Source organism: Sus scrofa, chromosome 9 (assembly GCF_054392235.1).
Source record: "Sus scrofa isolate SSC_HxYL_T2T_F1_AM1 chromosome 9, Sscrofa_HxYL_maternal_Yorkshire_Landrace_v2.0, whole genome shotgun sequence".
Classification (NCBI taxonomy): Eukaryota; Metazoa; Chordata; class Mammalia; order Artiodactyla; family Suidae; genus Sus; species Sus scrofa.
The window spans coordinates 132,897,172-132,911,605 of NC_139391.1; the positions used below are offsets into that span (position 1 = coordinate 132,897,172).

A 14,434-nucleotide genomic window follows, 5' to 3' on the forward strand; every position below is an offset into this window, starting at 1 on the left:
TTAACCATCCGGCGTTGCCGTGAGCTGTGGTGTAGGTTGCAGACGCGGCTCGGATCCCGCGTTGCTGTGGCTCTGGCGTAGGCCGGTGGCTACAGCTCCGATTGGACCCCTAGCCTGGGAACCTCCATATGCCATGGGAGCGGCCCAAGAAATAGCAACAACAACAACAACAACAAAAAGAGACAAAAGACAAAAAAAAAAAAAAAAAGAATTCAGTCTAATGGGTGACAAGTTCATTCAAATGTATTGTTTTTGGACCAACATTGCTAACATTGACTGCATTTTAGGCTGAACATACTGAATTGATGAGTGCTTTTTCAGACAAAGCCCTTACCAAGATAACCTCTGTTTATCTCCCTCTAGTTATTTCCATGTTTTAGAATAATGATATGTTTGGAATGAAAAGTTAAAAAGGTTTAATCACAAAATGTGACCAACTTGATTCATAAAAATCTTAATTAAAACATTTTATTATACATTTAAAATACCACAGTTAATTAAGACTGTTTCTCTTTTATGTTTATGTTTATGTTTAGAGATGTTATCTTTTTTTTTTTTTTTTTTTTTTTTTTGTCTTTTTAGGGCTGAACCCACAGCATATGGAGGTTCCCAGGCTAGGGGTCCAGTCGGAGCTGCAGCTGCAAGCCTACACCACAGCCACAGCCATACAGGATCCGAGCCATGTCTGTGACCTACACCACAGCTCGCGGCAACGCAACGCCAGATCCTTAACCCACCGAGTGAGGCCAGGGATCGAACCCTCGTCCTCATGGGTCCTAGTCGGGTTCGTTAACTGCTTAGGCCACGACGGGAACTCCAGAGATTTTATCTTATCTGGATTTTATGTTGGGAAAATCTTAGAACAGTCTCTCAGCCTAAAATAAGAAAAAGTCAGTATCCTATTTTTGTCCCTATTACTTCACCTTGCAGGCCATCTTTTGGAAACAAGAGAAATGAGGATAAAAATCCCCTCATTCGTCTACTTCAACATAGTTAAATACCTGTGGAAACTAATTTTGGAGAAGCTGTTCATTAGTTATGTGACTTCTTTCCTGTTTACTTCTGTGTTTATATTATTTACTGTGACATACACCATCTGGAATAAGGAAAGACATGAGTTTATTTAGGCCAGATTTCAGAACACAAACATCCAAATATTTGTACATTATAAATTGAATCTGTGCAATGTATCAGTAAAATGACCATTGTAAAATTCCACAGCTGAACAGCTTTAAGGAAATGGTACATAATTATAGAACAGAACGTGTGTCCATACCTATGGAAGAACCCCATGAACTCATTCACAGGTTTGGAAACCATGTACCCTTTAATTTATGGGAGGATGTTTTTCCATTGGGGCATTCATCAAATCCCCTGTGGTGTTTTAGTGGATGTTAAACAATAAATAGGGTTCGAGTTGACATCAATTTGGACAAACTCACCACTCCATCCTCCTCTTCACAAATGAGTTTGAGAAGTCCTCCTTAAAGATGGTTCAGGTATGGCTTTAGAAGCAGATTGGCATGCATTTGAATCCCAGCTGTGTCATTTTAAAAAAAGCTGGAAAGTCCTGAGCCCTTACTTAGCATAAGCCTACATTAATGAAGATAGAAAAGTAGAGTGAAACTCAGAACCAGAATCCTGAACCTGATGGAACTGTGGGTTGGTGAGGATGCAACAATCCCCACCATTTACTCCTAGTTGGCTGACAAAATAGAAATAATTGGAAATAGTTGTCGCCTATATTATAGCGTTATTCTGAGGATTAAGTGGCATCTCCACTAAAAAGTGCTGTTTGTCCAGGGCATGGTAAGGAAAAGAGGGAATATATAATATCATTTTCTGTTGCTTTCAGTTGGTGACTCTTACCCTTCTCAAGCCTCTTTGCTCATGGAACTCTTAATTTGTATAGGGAATATCTGTTAATAGCTTGCAAGACTATGTTTTTTTACAACACGAATTAAGAAACATACCTTTCTGTCAGTTTATCTGGGAGGTTGGAGCCAGGTGTTTAGCATGGAGGTGGTCCACAGGATTTTCCTCTCAAATATGGTCTTGGATTTAAAAGAGGAAAAAAGGAGACTCTCAGTTTCATGATGAGACGGGAAACATCAAACAGAATAGGAGGGAAATGGTCTGTTTCTGACGACTCTTTTAGCCAAAATTAAAAACATCAGTTGACAAAGCTGAAGAAAAATATTTGTCAATTATCACTGTGTAATGTTAGGGGGAACCCGTTGCACTATTAAAAAAGTTACCATTAATGTGTTTTTAATTTTTTATATGTCATTAAATATGCACATCGATGTGGTTTTAATGATTGGTAGATGCATGTGGAGGTTGCCTCTATACATTGTACTTATTGCCTTTTAAATTACCCTCCTCAAACCCTTTAGTCTTATGACTGCGCCGCTTTCGGAAGTAACAGTGTGACACTGTGGATAGGGTTTAGACTCCATGGCCCTGGCTTGGAATCTTGGCTCTCACTATGTGAAACTGGACTTCTTGGGCCTCATTTCCTTATCTTTAAAATTATGCAAATAATACCTCCTCTGTCTTCTAAAGAATTTTCTAAGGATGATAGATATTATAGACACTCAAAGCTGCTTTTAGGAGAAAATAAAAATACCCAAATAATAATTATCTTAGTAAAATATTTTAAAATTAATATGACAGAGGCTCACTTTTTCACCTTTTTAAAAAATTCAATGTATAATTTTTTTTTAATGGTTGCGTCTGTGGCATATGGCAGTTCCTGGGCCAGGGATTGAATCTGAGCACAGCTGTGGCAACACCAGATCCTTAATGCACTGTACTGGGCTGGGGAACAAACCCGTGCCTCAGCAGCAACCCAGGCTGCTACAGTCAGATTCTTAACCCACCTGCGGCACAGCAGGAACTCCCACGTGTGTGATTTTTAAGCAATAAAAATTTCAGAGTAACAGATGTTAAAGTTGTGTTTGATAATAACGTATATATTTCAGTTTTACAATTCTTAGGTGTCACGTTCTGTGATAGAAATTTAGAGTTCTGGCTGATGGCAAAGTATATTGTCACTAAAATCTGTAGATATTTGATAAGAAAACAGAATGAACCTGAAGATATTTAAAGAATGATATCTCTGCTCCCTTCTGGTTGGCCTAAGTGTTCGCCTTGGACATAGCAAGGCATTTTTTCTTTTTTTAACTTGACCTTCCTTTTCATTTGTTCACATAGCCTTATTCTTGTCTAACACCTACTCCCCTCCATTGCTTTTTGGGTTTTTTTTAGCATATTTGTTTTTTCATTTAAGACTGTTTATTCACAATTTCCTGCTTTCTTTTAGTACACATCACCTCAGATGTAAATTCTTTTCCTCTTTATTTGTAAACATCACGAGCAAATGTTTGTGACATTCATTTGTTATGCAGTATTTTAGAGATGAGAAATTTTAATAGCTATGAGAGGTTAAAACAATGACTTTTTTGTTGTTGGTTTTTTCTTTCTTTTTCTTTTTCTTCTTCTTCTTTTTTTTTTTTTTTTTTTTTAAAGGCCGTACACATGCACATGGAAGTTCTCAGGCTAGGGGTCGAATCAGAATTTCAGCTGCTGGCCTGCTCCACAGCCACAGCAACGCAGGATCCGAGCCAAGTCTGTGATCTACACCATAGCTCATGGCAACGCCGAATCCTTAACCCACTGAGTGGGGCCAGGAATCAAACTCACATCCTCATGGATGCTAGTTGGGTTCGTTACCACCGAGCCACAGTGGGAATTCCAACATGACTGTCAAGTGTAGAAACTTGTAAAGATATTAATGTTTTCTTTTTTTCTTTTTTTTTTTTTTTTTTTTTTTTGTCTTTTTGCTATTTCTTTGGGCCGCTCCCGCGGCATATGGAGGTTCCCAGGCTAGGGGTCTAATCAGAGCTGTAGCCACTGGCCTATGCCAGAGCCACAGCAACGCAGGATCCGAGCTGCGTCTGCAACCTACACCACAGCTCACGGCAACGCTGGATCCTTAACCCACTGAGCAAGGGCAGGGACCGAACCCACAACCTCATGGTTCCTAGTCGGATTCGTTAACCCCTGCGCCACGACGGGAACTCCGATATTAATGTTTTCTTAAGTAACTAAACCAAAGTCTGATTTAGAACTGTTTCTCTTAGGTGAAACTTGAAACAACAAACCAGCCATAAAAGTGTCATCATGAGCTGTTTGTCCACTCCAACCCACACTTGTTATCACCTCAGGACATTATTGAACATTTCTGTCTGTTTCAACTTTAGCTAGCTAAAAATTAAAACTCCCACCTGGGCTAGACCCCAGCCACCATCCCGTGACTACGTGACTCAACACATGACCCCTGCCCTATATAACTTAAGTCCCCTACACAGTGGGGCCCCAAGTCCCTTCTCAGTGCTCCTGGCCATCTCTCTGGTCAATAAAACTTGCTTGGGACCTCACTGCTCCAGTTGACTGTCGTTTCTTCTCTCCTGCACACTAACAGTTTCAGTTCACTTTGAATAATGTCCTGGCTGATTGTCTCGCTGGTGCTAAAATGTTTCAGCATTTAGTGATGATGAGGCCTGTGGATTTAATTAGTAAGAATTTAAAGACTGGCCTTCCTTTTTGATCTCTTACTTTTCCAATGTAATGATGAAATTAACTATGAGTGAACTATAATCAGTATCATTCTTATTTAGAGATTATATGGAAGGAACTGACACGTAATAAGCTTCTACTATGTATTGAACATTCTCCTGAGTAATAGGTAATAAGTACACTCTCTGGATGGTTCTATAAACACATACTGATCGGACCCTCTAGTTTTTATTGTTTCCTTGCCACTTGCAATGTAAAAGCTTATTCAGAGGTCATACTGCCTGTCTAGCATGAACCCCTTCAATTTCTGCTACTGCAACAAAGCTCTCTCTTGATCTCGGATGGCCTACTTCCGAGATGTGAGGGCAAGGGGATGGAAGAAAACAAATACATATCTCTTCATTCAGCTCAAATCAACTCAATTCCAGTGTCATTTCTCTTTCCTGGGAAGAGACTTAGGAGGACCCCCACATACGTGTGAAAAGCAGCATGTTATCAGTATTATCTGCTCAGAAAACTAATGATTTCTAGGCGCTGCTTTCTTTCAGATCTCTTGTCATCTCACTCCACCCTCCTCTTATACTATAGCCATCCTGGGCTCCTAGCAGTTCTTCAAACACACCAAGCCCTTCTCTGCCTCAGGGCCTTTGCTCTAGTTCTTCCCTGTCCCTAGGGGAAAAAAATACCACCCCCTGCAAATCTTTAGATGCCAATTCTCTGTTATTGATCTGGTCTCCAAGTCTCCTTCTCAGAGAGGTCCTTCCTGACTATCCAGCCGAAGTTCCTCCCTCTCATAGCTCCTCTATTATTTTCTTCATTGCATTTATCACTGCCTGAACATCTTTTAATGTATTTGCTTACATACCAGCAGTGTGCTCTATCAGAGCAGAATTTGTATCTCTCCTGTTCAGCACCAGAGTAGTGCCTGAAGAGTAGCAGACGGTACCTGTCTGCTGACTGTGTTGGCTGGATTATTCTCATGGACTCCCATCACCTAGAGAGCTGCTGCATAAGATCCCTTCAGACTTTGCCACTCCCCAGTTATGTCTCTTGAGAGATGAATTTAATGTATTTCATCTTCCATCTGTGGATATCCTCTGCTTCACATGTCTGTCCTTTTATATTGCAACAAGATAACACGTGAGGAAATGCTTTTAAACTAGTAAAGACCCCAGGGAGATAATGCCCTTACAGGGATCATGCCGTGCAGATTAGAGTTGCTTCTAAGGCCTGAGCCCTGCTTGCGCTTTCCCTGCTTGTGACACTTGATCCTCACTCTGATATCACAGATGACAAAACTAAGAGTTCGAGGCAGTCGTTAATTTACAGTCGCTAATGCTGGACTCATGCCCAGTGCAGTTTGTCTCCAAGGCTTGAGAGCCTAACCATATGGAATTCTATCTCACATATTCACAAATAAAGAGTTTTAATAGTCTAAGTAATGTTAAATGATCATTTGATGCACTCTGGTCTTTTCTCTTTTTTTCCTTTGAAAAGATCCTGATGAATTTGAGCGGATATATGAGCCTCTGGATGTCAAAAGTAAGAAGATTCACGTGGTGGACAGTGGCCTCACATTTAACCTGCCGTACCCCTTGATCCTGAGACCTCAGAGAGGAGTGGATCTCATCATCTCCTTTGACTTTTCTGCAAGGCCAAGCGACTCCAGTCCTCCGTTCAAGGTAAAGAGCGTTTATACAGCTACCCATGATCTACCAGTTCTTTTGCGTGCCTTGTGGATATCTGTCTCTTGACCCCAGCGTCTTATCCCTTTAGCCTATTTTCTGCATTGTTATAAGTAATATTTCTCTAAACACAGGTGTGATTCAATCATACCAGTGCCTAAATAATTTTTTTGCATGATTTCCCGTGACCCACATTTTAGTTCATAGTCCTGATCAGAACAAGCACGATGCACTCTATCTGAAGTTCAGGAAGGAAAGTAGGCTGGAACTTGGGAGTTCACAGGTCAAAGATAATTAAAACCACGTGCGAGCAGTGTATGCTGTGAGAAAAGGACATGAAATAGTATCTTGATGATTCAACAATAGCATCAGGAGAAAAGAACAAAAACCCAAGGAAATGTGCTGTATTATAAACCCAACTGAAGATATTTGACAGGAAGTCTTTGGTGAACTGGACAAGAGCAGTTTCAATAGGGTTGTGAGGGCAGAAGTCATAAGGCAGTGATTGGAGGGTAAAGTGGAAGAAAATGAAGACAATTCTATAAACCATCCAGAGATGAAAAAGATGACTTTATCTGCAAGAGGATGTGGAGAACAGGAAACCTGTATGTGGAGGCGTGGGTTGGAGATACTTGGGTGTGTTTAAATGCTTTAATGGCTCAGACTCATGAATAAAGGAATATCATGGGAGAATGGAGAGATGACATATATGACAGGGTCACACGTTCCCGGGAAGGTGTCAGGGGTGGGGAGTGGAAGGGAGATACAGACGTCCCAATGGAGAGGGGTATAGAAGCATCCATATTGGGACAGGAGAGAAGGAGAATTAATGGCTATGGATGAACGTCTGTTGTCAGGCTTGGAGGAGGGAAGAGGGGAAAATACTCACTCGATGATGTCTAACTTTTATAGGAATAAGGTATCAGCATTATTTTTTGAGGGTGAGACAATGCAGGAAGGGGAGCCAAGGTGGGAGGATAATTCAAGTCAGCCTCCGTGAAGGAACAAGGAGCTCTGACTAGGACGATGGAGAGACTGCTGGGCAACGTCCAAGGAGACCGTGGTGTTATCTCTTCCCTCTTTACATGCAGCTCACACGTTGTCTTTCTTAACTTTCACAGGCATCGTTTTAGTACAAAGGACTTAGTAAATTCTTCTAGTGCAGCAATTTCCATGTTGTATTGTCTGTATTTGTTTACATAGAGATTGCATCCACTGTCTGTGAAACTCCTTGGAGACTAGAACACACGTGTGTGTGTGTGTGTGTGTGTGTGTGTGTGTGTAGTTTGGCCACACCCACAGTAAATGGAAGTTCCTGGGCCAGGGATTGAACCCAAGCCACAGCAGTGACCCAAGCTGCAGCAGTGACAATGCCGGATCTTTAACTCCCTGAGTCACAGAGGAACTCCTGTGTGTTTTGTTTTAATCATTTGGTTCTAATTGCTTTATAAATGCTAACCCAAATTATGGGAATATACAGCATTTTTTGTGGGTGAATGAATGAGATGCTGTAATAGAGATCAGGTTATTACCCCCATTTCATAGATTAGGAAATGGAAACTCTTAAAGTGAAACAGTCCATGATCTCCCACTCCTGGGGATATCTATCACTCAACCAGGTGAGTCAGTGACAACCCAGGACCTCGGATATCTGTTTTCCTTTCTATTGTATATAATTAAACTGTTCTCAAGACTAATAATTGTTATAATAACTCATATATATATCTCATATTTTAAATGTGCTTTCGTATTTTCCTTTATTGAGGTGGTTAGTAGTATTCAGAAAAGGAAACAAGGATTGCTGAGATAAGAAATCTCATCACATCAAAATATTAAATAAAGTAATGGGTTAAAAGAACACAGCCCAGGACCTCACTAGCAAAGTGCTAGTTAAGAAGCGTTTGAGCTGGACCAGATTCCAAGGCTCCAGGATGAGAATCTAATGTCCTTTTCCCTTCACTAGCTGCCTCCTTTGTACACAGTGTGTGTGTGCTTTTTCTTGTTTTGTGTGCTGTGTGATGTGTGTAGCAGTTAGTGGCAAAACATGGGTCTTGATCTCTGATATTTTAGCGTTTTTTAGGAAGAGAAAGACTTTTATACACAAGAGTCATTTGGAAGGGAATCAAGAAACTTATTGTTAAATAATTATTCGGGTTTATATAACTGTGTATTATAGGAGATACCTAGCAAAATATATTTGTGTGTCCTGGAGTAGATGAACAGGGAAATGAATGAAATAAGATGAAAATGGCACAAAAATGGCCATAAGCACATCTGAGGATTGATCAGGTTAGAGTGACAGATATTATGCTCTACTCGGAGGGCTGGGGGGGATTTAAGGTTAGGTGATAGCAAACAAAGAATCAAAGAAGGGATTCCAGCAGGCAGATGACTTCATGGAACTGGAATTTTAGGATAACTAATCTGACAGTGGAAAGTGGGCCAAATTGGAGGATGGAAAACAAAAGATTAAAATTAAGAGGGATTGGAGTTCCCATCCCGACTCAGTGGTTAACAAATCTGACTAGGAACCACGAGGTTGCAGGTTCAATCCCTGGCTTCGCTCAGTGGGTTAAGGATCTGGCATTGCCGTAAGCTGTAGTGTGGGTCACAGATGCAGCTCGGATGCTGCGTTGCTGTGACTCTGGAGTAGGCCAGTGGCTTTGGCTCCGATTAGACCCCTAGCCTGGGAACCTCCATATGCCGCTGGAGCGGCTCAAGAAAAGACAAAATAAATAAATAAATAAATAAAATAAAATAAAATTAAGAGGGATTTACTCTAATGCAAGCATAGGACAATGAAGTACTGAGCCAGGATGGGTGACCGTGAAAACCAAGAGCAGGGTTAGGTGACCCATGAGCAGCAATGGGAGGTGAGTTTCAATGGATGACTCTAGCATCATAGCTTAGAAGCTCGTTTTGGAGGTGGAAGAACCTGATTATTCATTTTACCAATGGGAGTATAAATTGTCAAAGCCATCATTTTGTTTATGAATCAGAGCTCCACGACAGCAATGAATTGATATTGGAAGAGGTATTAGAACATTACTTTGTACTTCTAAAAAGAACCATTGTACTTTGCTATAGTTTTTAAACATACTTTGATTCACTATTTCTAATTAAGAAGAACACGTCAAAAATTTGGAAATGTGGAATATACATCAAGTGTTTCTGCTATTCATAGACAATGTCTGCTGATATTTTGGATTTTATTTATTTCCTCTTTTCATTGCGTGTGTGTGTCTAGGTGAGTGTGTGTGTGTCTATGTGTGTGTTTGTCAATACCAGGGTCATATAGTTTTGCAGTCTGCTTCTTTCTACTAAAATTACATTGTGAACATTTTCCTATGCCATTAAGTATTTTTAAAAACATAATTGCAGACACAGCATATCCCTCTATGTGGCTGTGCAAGAATTTATTTAACAGTGTTCTATTTTCAACTTGTAGATTATTGCTGTCTTGTCATTTTTTTTCCTCTAATGATCATTCTTGTGCATGAATCCTTAATCACACTTTTTAAAAATTTCCTTAGGTTAGCTTCTTACATATGTATTAATTAAGACATTTAACAAGTATTGTTTTCCTTAAAAAGCTGCACCAAAATACATTACCATATTGGATTGTAAATGTGAGCTCTTATTTTATGTGGCTTTGCTGGCATGAAAAAAATATTTTTTTTTCATTTTTTTTATTACTCAAATGAATTTATCACATCTGTATTTGTATAATGATCATAACAATCTGATTTCACAGGATTTCCATCCCACGGCCCAGGCACATCCCCCCACCCCCCAAACTGTCTCCTCTGGAGACCATAAGTTTTTCAATGTCTGTGAGTCAGCATCTGTTCTGCAAAGAAGTTCCATCTGTCCTTTTTTCAGATTCCACATGTCAGTGAAAGCATTGGATGTTGGTGTCTCATTGTATGACTGACTTCACTTAGCATGATAGTTTCTAGGTCCATCCATGTTGCTAAAAATGCTGGTATTTCGTTCTTTTTAATGGCTGAGTAATATTCCATTGTGTATATATATATGTAGCACATCTTTTGGAGACACTCCTCTGTCGATGGACATTTAGGTTGTTTCCATGTCTTGGCTATTGTAAATAGTGCTGCAACGAACATGGGAGTACATGTGTCTTTGCGAGTAGTGGTTTTCTCTGGGTAGATGCCCAGGAGTGGGATTGCTGGATCAAATGGTAGTTCTATGTTTAGTTTTCTGAGGAATCTCCATACTGCTTTCCACAGTGGCTGCACCAATTTACAATCCCACCAACAGTGTGCTAGGGTTCCTTTTTCTCCACACCCTCTGCAGCACTTACTGTTTGTAGACTTTTGGATGATGGCCATTCTGGCTGGTGTGAGGTGGTACCTCAGAGTGGTTTTGATTTGCATCTCTCTAATAATGAGTGATGCCGAACATCTTTTCATGTGTTTCTCGGCCATCTGTATGTCTTCTTTGGAGAACTGTCTGTTTAGATCTTCTGCCCATTTTTGGATGGGGTTGTTAGTTTTTTTTGGTATGGAGCTGCAGAAGGTGTTTATAAATTTTGGAGATTAATCCCTTGTCAGTCGATTCACTTGCAAAGATTTTCTCCCATTCTGTGGGTTGTCTTTTTGTGTTGTTTAGGGTTTCCTTTGTTCTCCAGAAACTTTGAAGTTTGATTAGGTCCCATTTGTTTATTTTTCTTTTTATTGTCAATTCTCTGATAGGTGGATCTGAGAAGATGTTGCTGTCATTTATGTCAGAGAGAGTTAGGCCTATGTTTTCCTTTAGGAGTTTGATAGTGTCTGGTCTTATATCTAGGTCTTTAATCCATTTGGAGTTGATTTTTGTGTATGGTGTTAGGACGTGTTCTAATTTCATTCTTTTCCATGTGGCAGTCCAGTTTTCCCAGCACCACTTATTGAACAAGCTGTCCTTTCTCCATTGTATATTCTTGCCTCCTTTGTCATAGATGAGTTGGCTGTAAGTGCATGGCTTTCTATCCTGTTCCACTGATCTATATGTCTGTCTTTGTGCCAGTACCATGCAGTTTTGACGACTGTTGCTTTGTAGTATAGTCTGAAGTCTGGGAGCGTGATGCCTCCAGCTCCATTTTTCTTTGTCAGGATGTCTTTGGCTATTCTTGGTCTTTTGTGCTTACAAACAAACTTTAAAATATTTTGTTCAAGTTCTGTGAAAAATGAAAAAAATATTAAAAACAAAAATTCAAAATATTTAAAATATGACAGAAAAACACATTTTTTGCTTCAGTTGTCTTCCTTTGCTTGTGAGATTAGTTTGTCATGCTCTTTTGTATACTCATGTTTTATGCTACTTTTAATTGGATTATTGTGTTGCTATTACTCATTAATGAGAGTTATTTTATGCCTTAAGGATCTTAAAGTTTGTCTTATTTTTGCAAATATGATCAAGTGGGTCATTTGCATTGACATTTTATTTCTGATGGCTTTAATGTTTTAGAATCTTATGTAATGACTTCTTTTATTGGTTTTATTCTTGAAATTCATACTTCTTATCAAGATAAGCTACATTTAGATCATTATTTTTATTTTCATGATATTCTTTTAAAATGTTTTAACTCATCAACCTTTGCAATATTTTGGGTGTGTAATAACACAATCCCTCAAAGACTTTTTTTTTTTTCTTTAGTCTTTCGAGGGCCACATTTGCGACATACGGAGGTTCGTAGGCTAGGGGTTGAATCAGAGCTGTAGCTGCTGGCCTATGCCACAGCCACAGCAACACCAGATCCAAGCCACGTCTGTGACCTATACCACAGCTCATGGCAACACCAGATCCTTAACCCACTGAGTGAGGCCAGGAATTGAACCTGCATCGTCATGGATGCTAGTCAGGTTCATTAACCACTGAGCCACGATGGGAACTCCCTTCAAAGACATTTTTAACATTACTCGTGATATTTACTTCATCATATACTGTATTATGAGAGAACATTAGCATCGGTTTTGTATTTATCTGTGGTATTCCTTTGGTCCATCTGGCAATCTGCATGTTCTTATCTCAGTTTCACGTTGTAACATTGTATTTTATTTACTATCTAGAGTCTACAAACGCCACATTCACACACACACACACACACACACACACACAAATCTGTAGACATTTTCAGCTGTGCATGCTCATAGATGTGCTTTAGAATTCTTTTGTCAATTCCTTACATCCCACCCCTTTTCCTGATATGTGAATATCTCCCTTAAGTATTGGTCTAGTGTAGCATGAAATCCATCATTCTGGAAATAATGAATTGTCTTTTCAGAGACTTAATATGAAGGAAATTGCAATACATTATGCGTAATACACTTTTTTCCTCCAAAAAGAAATTTCAGGAAATTCAGAGTGAACAAGACAGATTTTTCAGGCTCACTTGGAATATTGAAAGTGATTTTTTTAAACTTATTAGTGTTGTACAGATTGTCATAATAATACACATTTCCATATGGATCTAAATGATTTCTCAAATATCTTTAAATCAATATAAATGTGATTTCTCAAATATCTTTAAATCAATATAAATGTTATAGTATTAATTCTAAGGTAGATTGCTTATTTTAGATGTAATATAGTAAGGCTTAAAAATTGAATCAACATGAAAGTTTTTGATAGGAGATGAGAAGCTTCAGGGCAATAACTGAATATATGCAATACTGCTTTATCAATGCAATTAAATAGTGAATAATTTTACTTTTTTGAGACTTAAATATGAATGTCATTTAAAATTAAGGAGTAGAGCATAAATTCTGGGTGAAAAATTAGAATCATTAAGTTTATTTCACAATAATTGATATAAGCATTTCATGTTGTATAAATTAAATCTCAAAGTTTGTCAGGGAGATAGAAGATGATGGATATCATGGCTTTGGATAAAGACAACATCGTTCATATTATATCTACACTGTAACTGACCTTGAAAGTTCAAGGTCAATGTCGGTGATACTGGAAGGTTTTTTGTTGGTTTGTTTTAGATTAGTGGGCACACACCCTAGTAATAGGCCTAATATAAAAAGCCTCATGACTCTAAATAGTATTATTAATTGATTTAGGAAAAATAGTTCCGTGTTTCATTTGTCAAGTTTCTTTTGTTAACCATTTAGTAAGTTCAATATATGCCATGTAAATTGAGTTTACCAGTAGGGTTCATCCAAGGAAAACTGTAATAGGATTGGTCTTTAATATTGGTAAATTAAAACAAACCAATTTATTCATATTCAAGTCTGCAAAATAAGCAGAATTTAAGGGAAGAAAATCTTTGTTTCGAGGAGTAAGCAAAGAATGTAGGGAAATTCAGAGTTTACTATTAAAGATTTTTTCCTTTAATTTACTAAATCACACGGAGAGTAATTTATTATGGTTATTATGCCATAAATTAAATTATTTTATACTATATCACCATATATTAGATATAAATCTGTTTTTCAGTGCCCTTTTAAAGGTATAGTGAGTAGAACCCAGAACAGTGGGCTCCTTCTCTTAAAAGTAAAAGGAAAGAAGGAAGGAAAAAAGGAGAGAAAGAGGCAGTGAAAAAAAGGAGAAAAGGAGGAGAGAACAAGGAAAAATTGAAATGAGCTAGTCTTCACAATTGCAAAAATCATGTATGTAAATTAACTTTATCTCCCTGTATTTTCACTCGAAGTCAGAATTTCATTTACCCACAAAAAAGACGTAAAGAATCTGGGTTTTTTTTTTCCACACTAACCTGATGTATTTGTTGACATCCTGGTATGATCCTTTGTTTAGAACTTCTGTGTATGATGTCCTTAAGATGTTTGGTTTGGGTCGAACCATCATAGCCAAACCAGCTTCCAGTAGCTCCAGGCTTTTTTTTTGGCCTGTGGCTACATAACCCCAACCTCAGCCTCTGGCTTTCTATGGCCTTCTGTGGGTGTGTGTGTGTGTGTTCTTATAAGAACATTTGTCATTGGATTTATAGCCTGTCCAGATAATCCACGGTGATCTTATCTTTAGACCCTTAGTTACATTGCAGAAACTCCTTTTCCAGATAAGTTTGCATTCACTGGTCCGAGGGTCAGGCCATGGACCTACCTTTTGGAGGGCCACCATTCAACCCACCATACCTGTACTGGTCATTGAGGATGAGCAGATACACACAACGTTAATTTTTCCTGACATATTTATGTAAA

At 38.7% G+C, this 14,434-nt stretch overlaps 1 protein-coding gene across 43 annotated transcripts in view; it reads left to right on the forward strand.

Moving 5' to 3' along the window:
• Positions 1-14,434, forward strand: part of PLA2G4A (phospholipase A2 group IVA) — a 369,657-nt gene that overhangs the window by 341,026 nt on the left and 14,197 nt on the right. For all 43 annotated transcript variants that reach the window (XM_084977979.1, XM_084977978.1, XM_084977999.1 and 40 more), the window contains one exon: positions 6,079-6,263. In XM_084977979.1, coding sequence (XP_084834105.1) covers positions 6,079-6,263 — 185 coding nt within the window. The remainder of the gene's footprint in view (positions 1-6,078; positions 6,264-14,434) is intronic.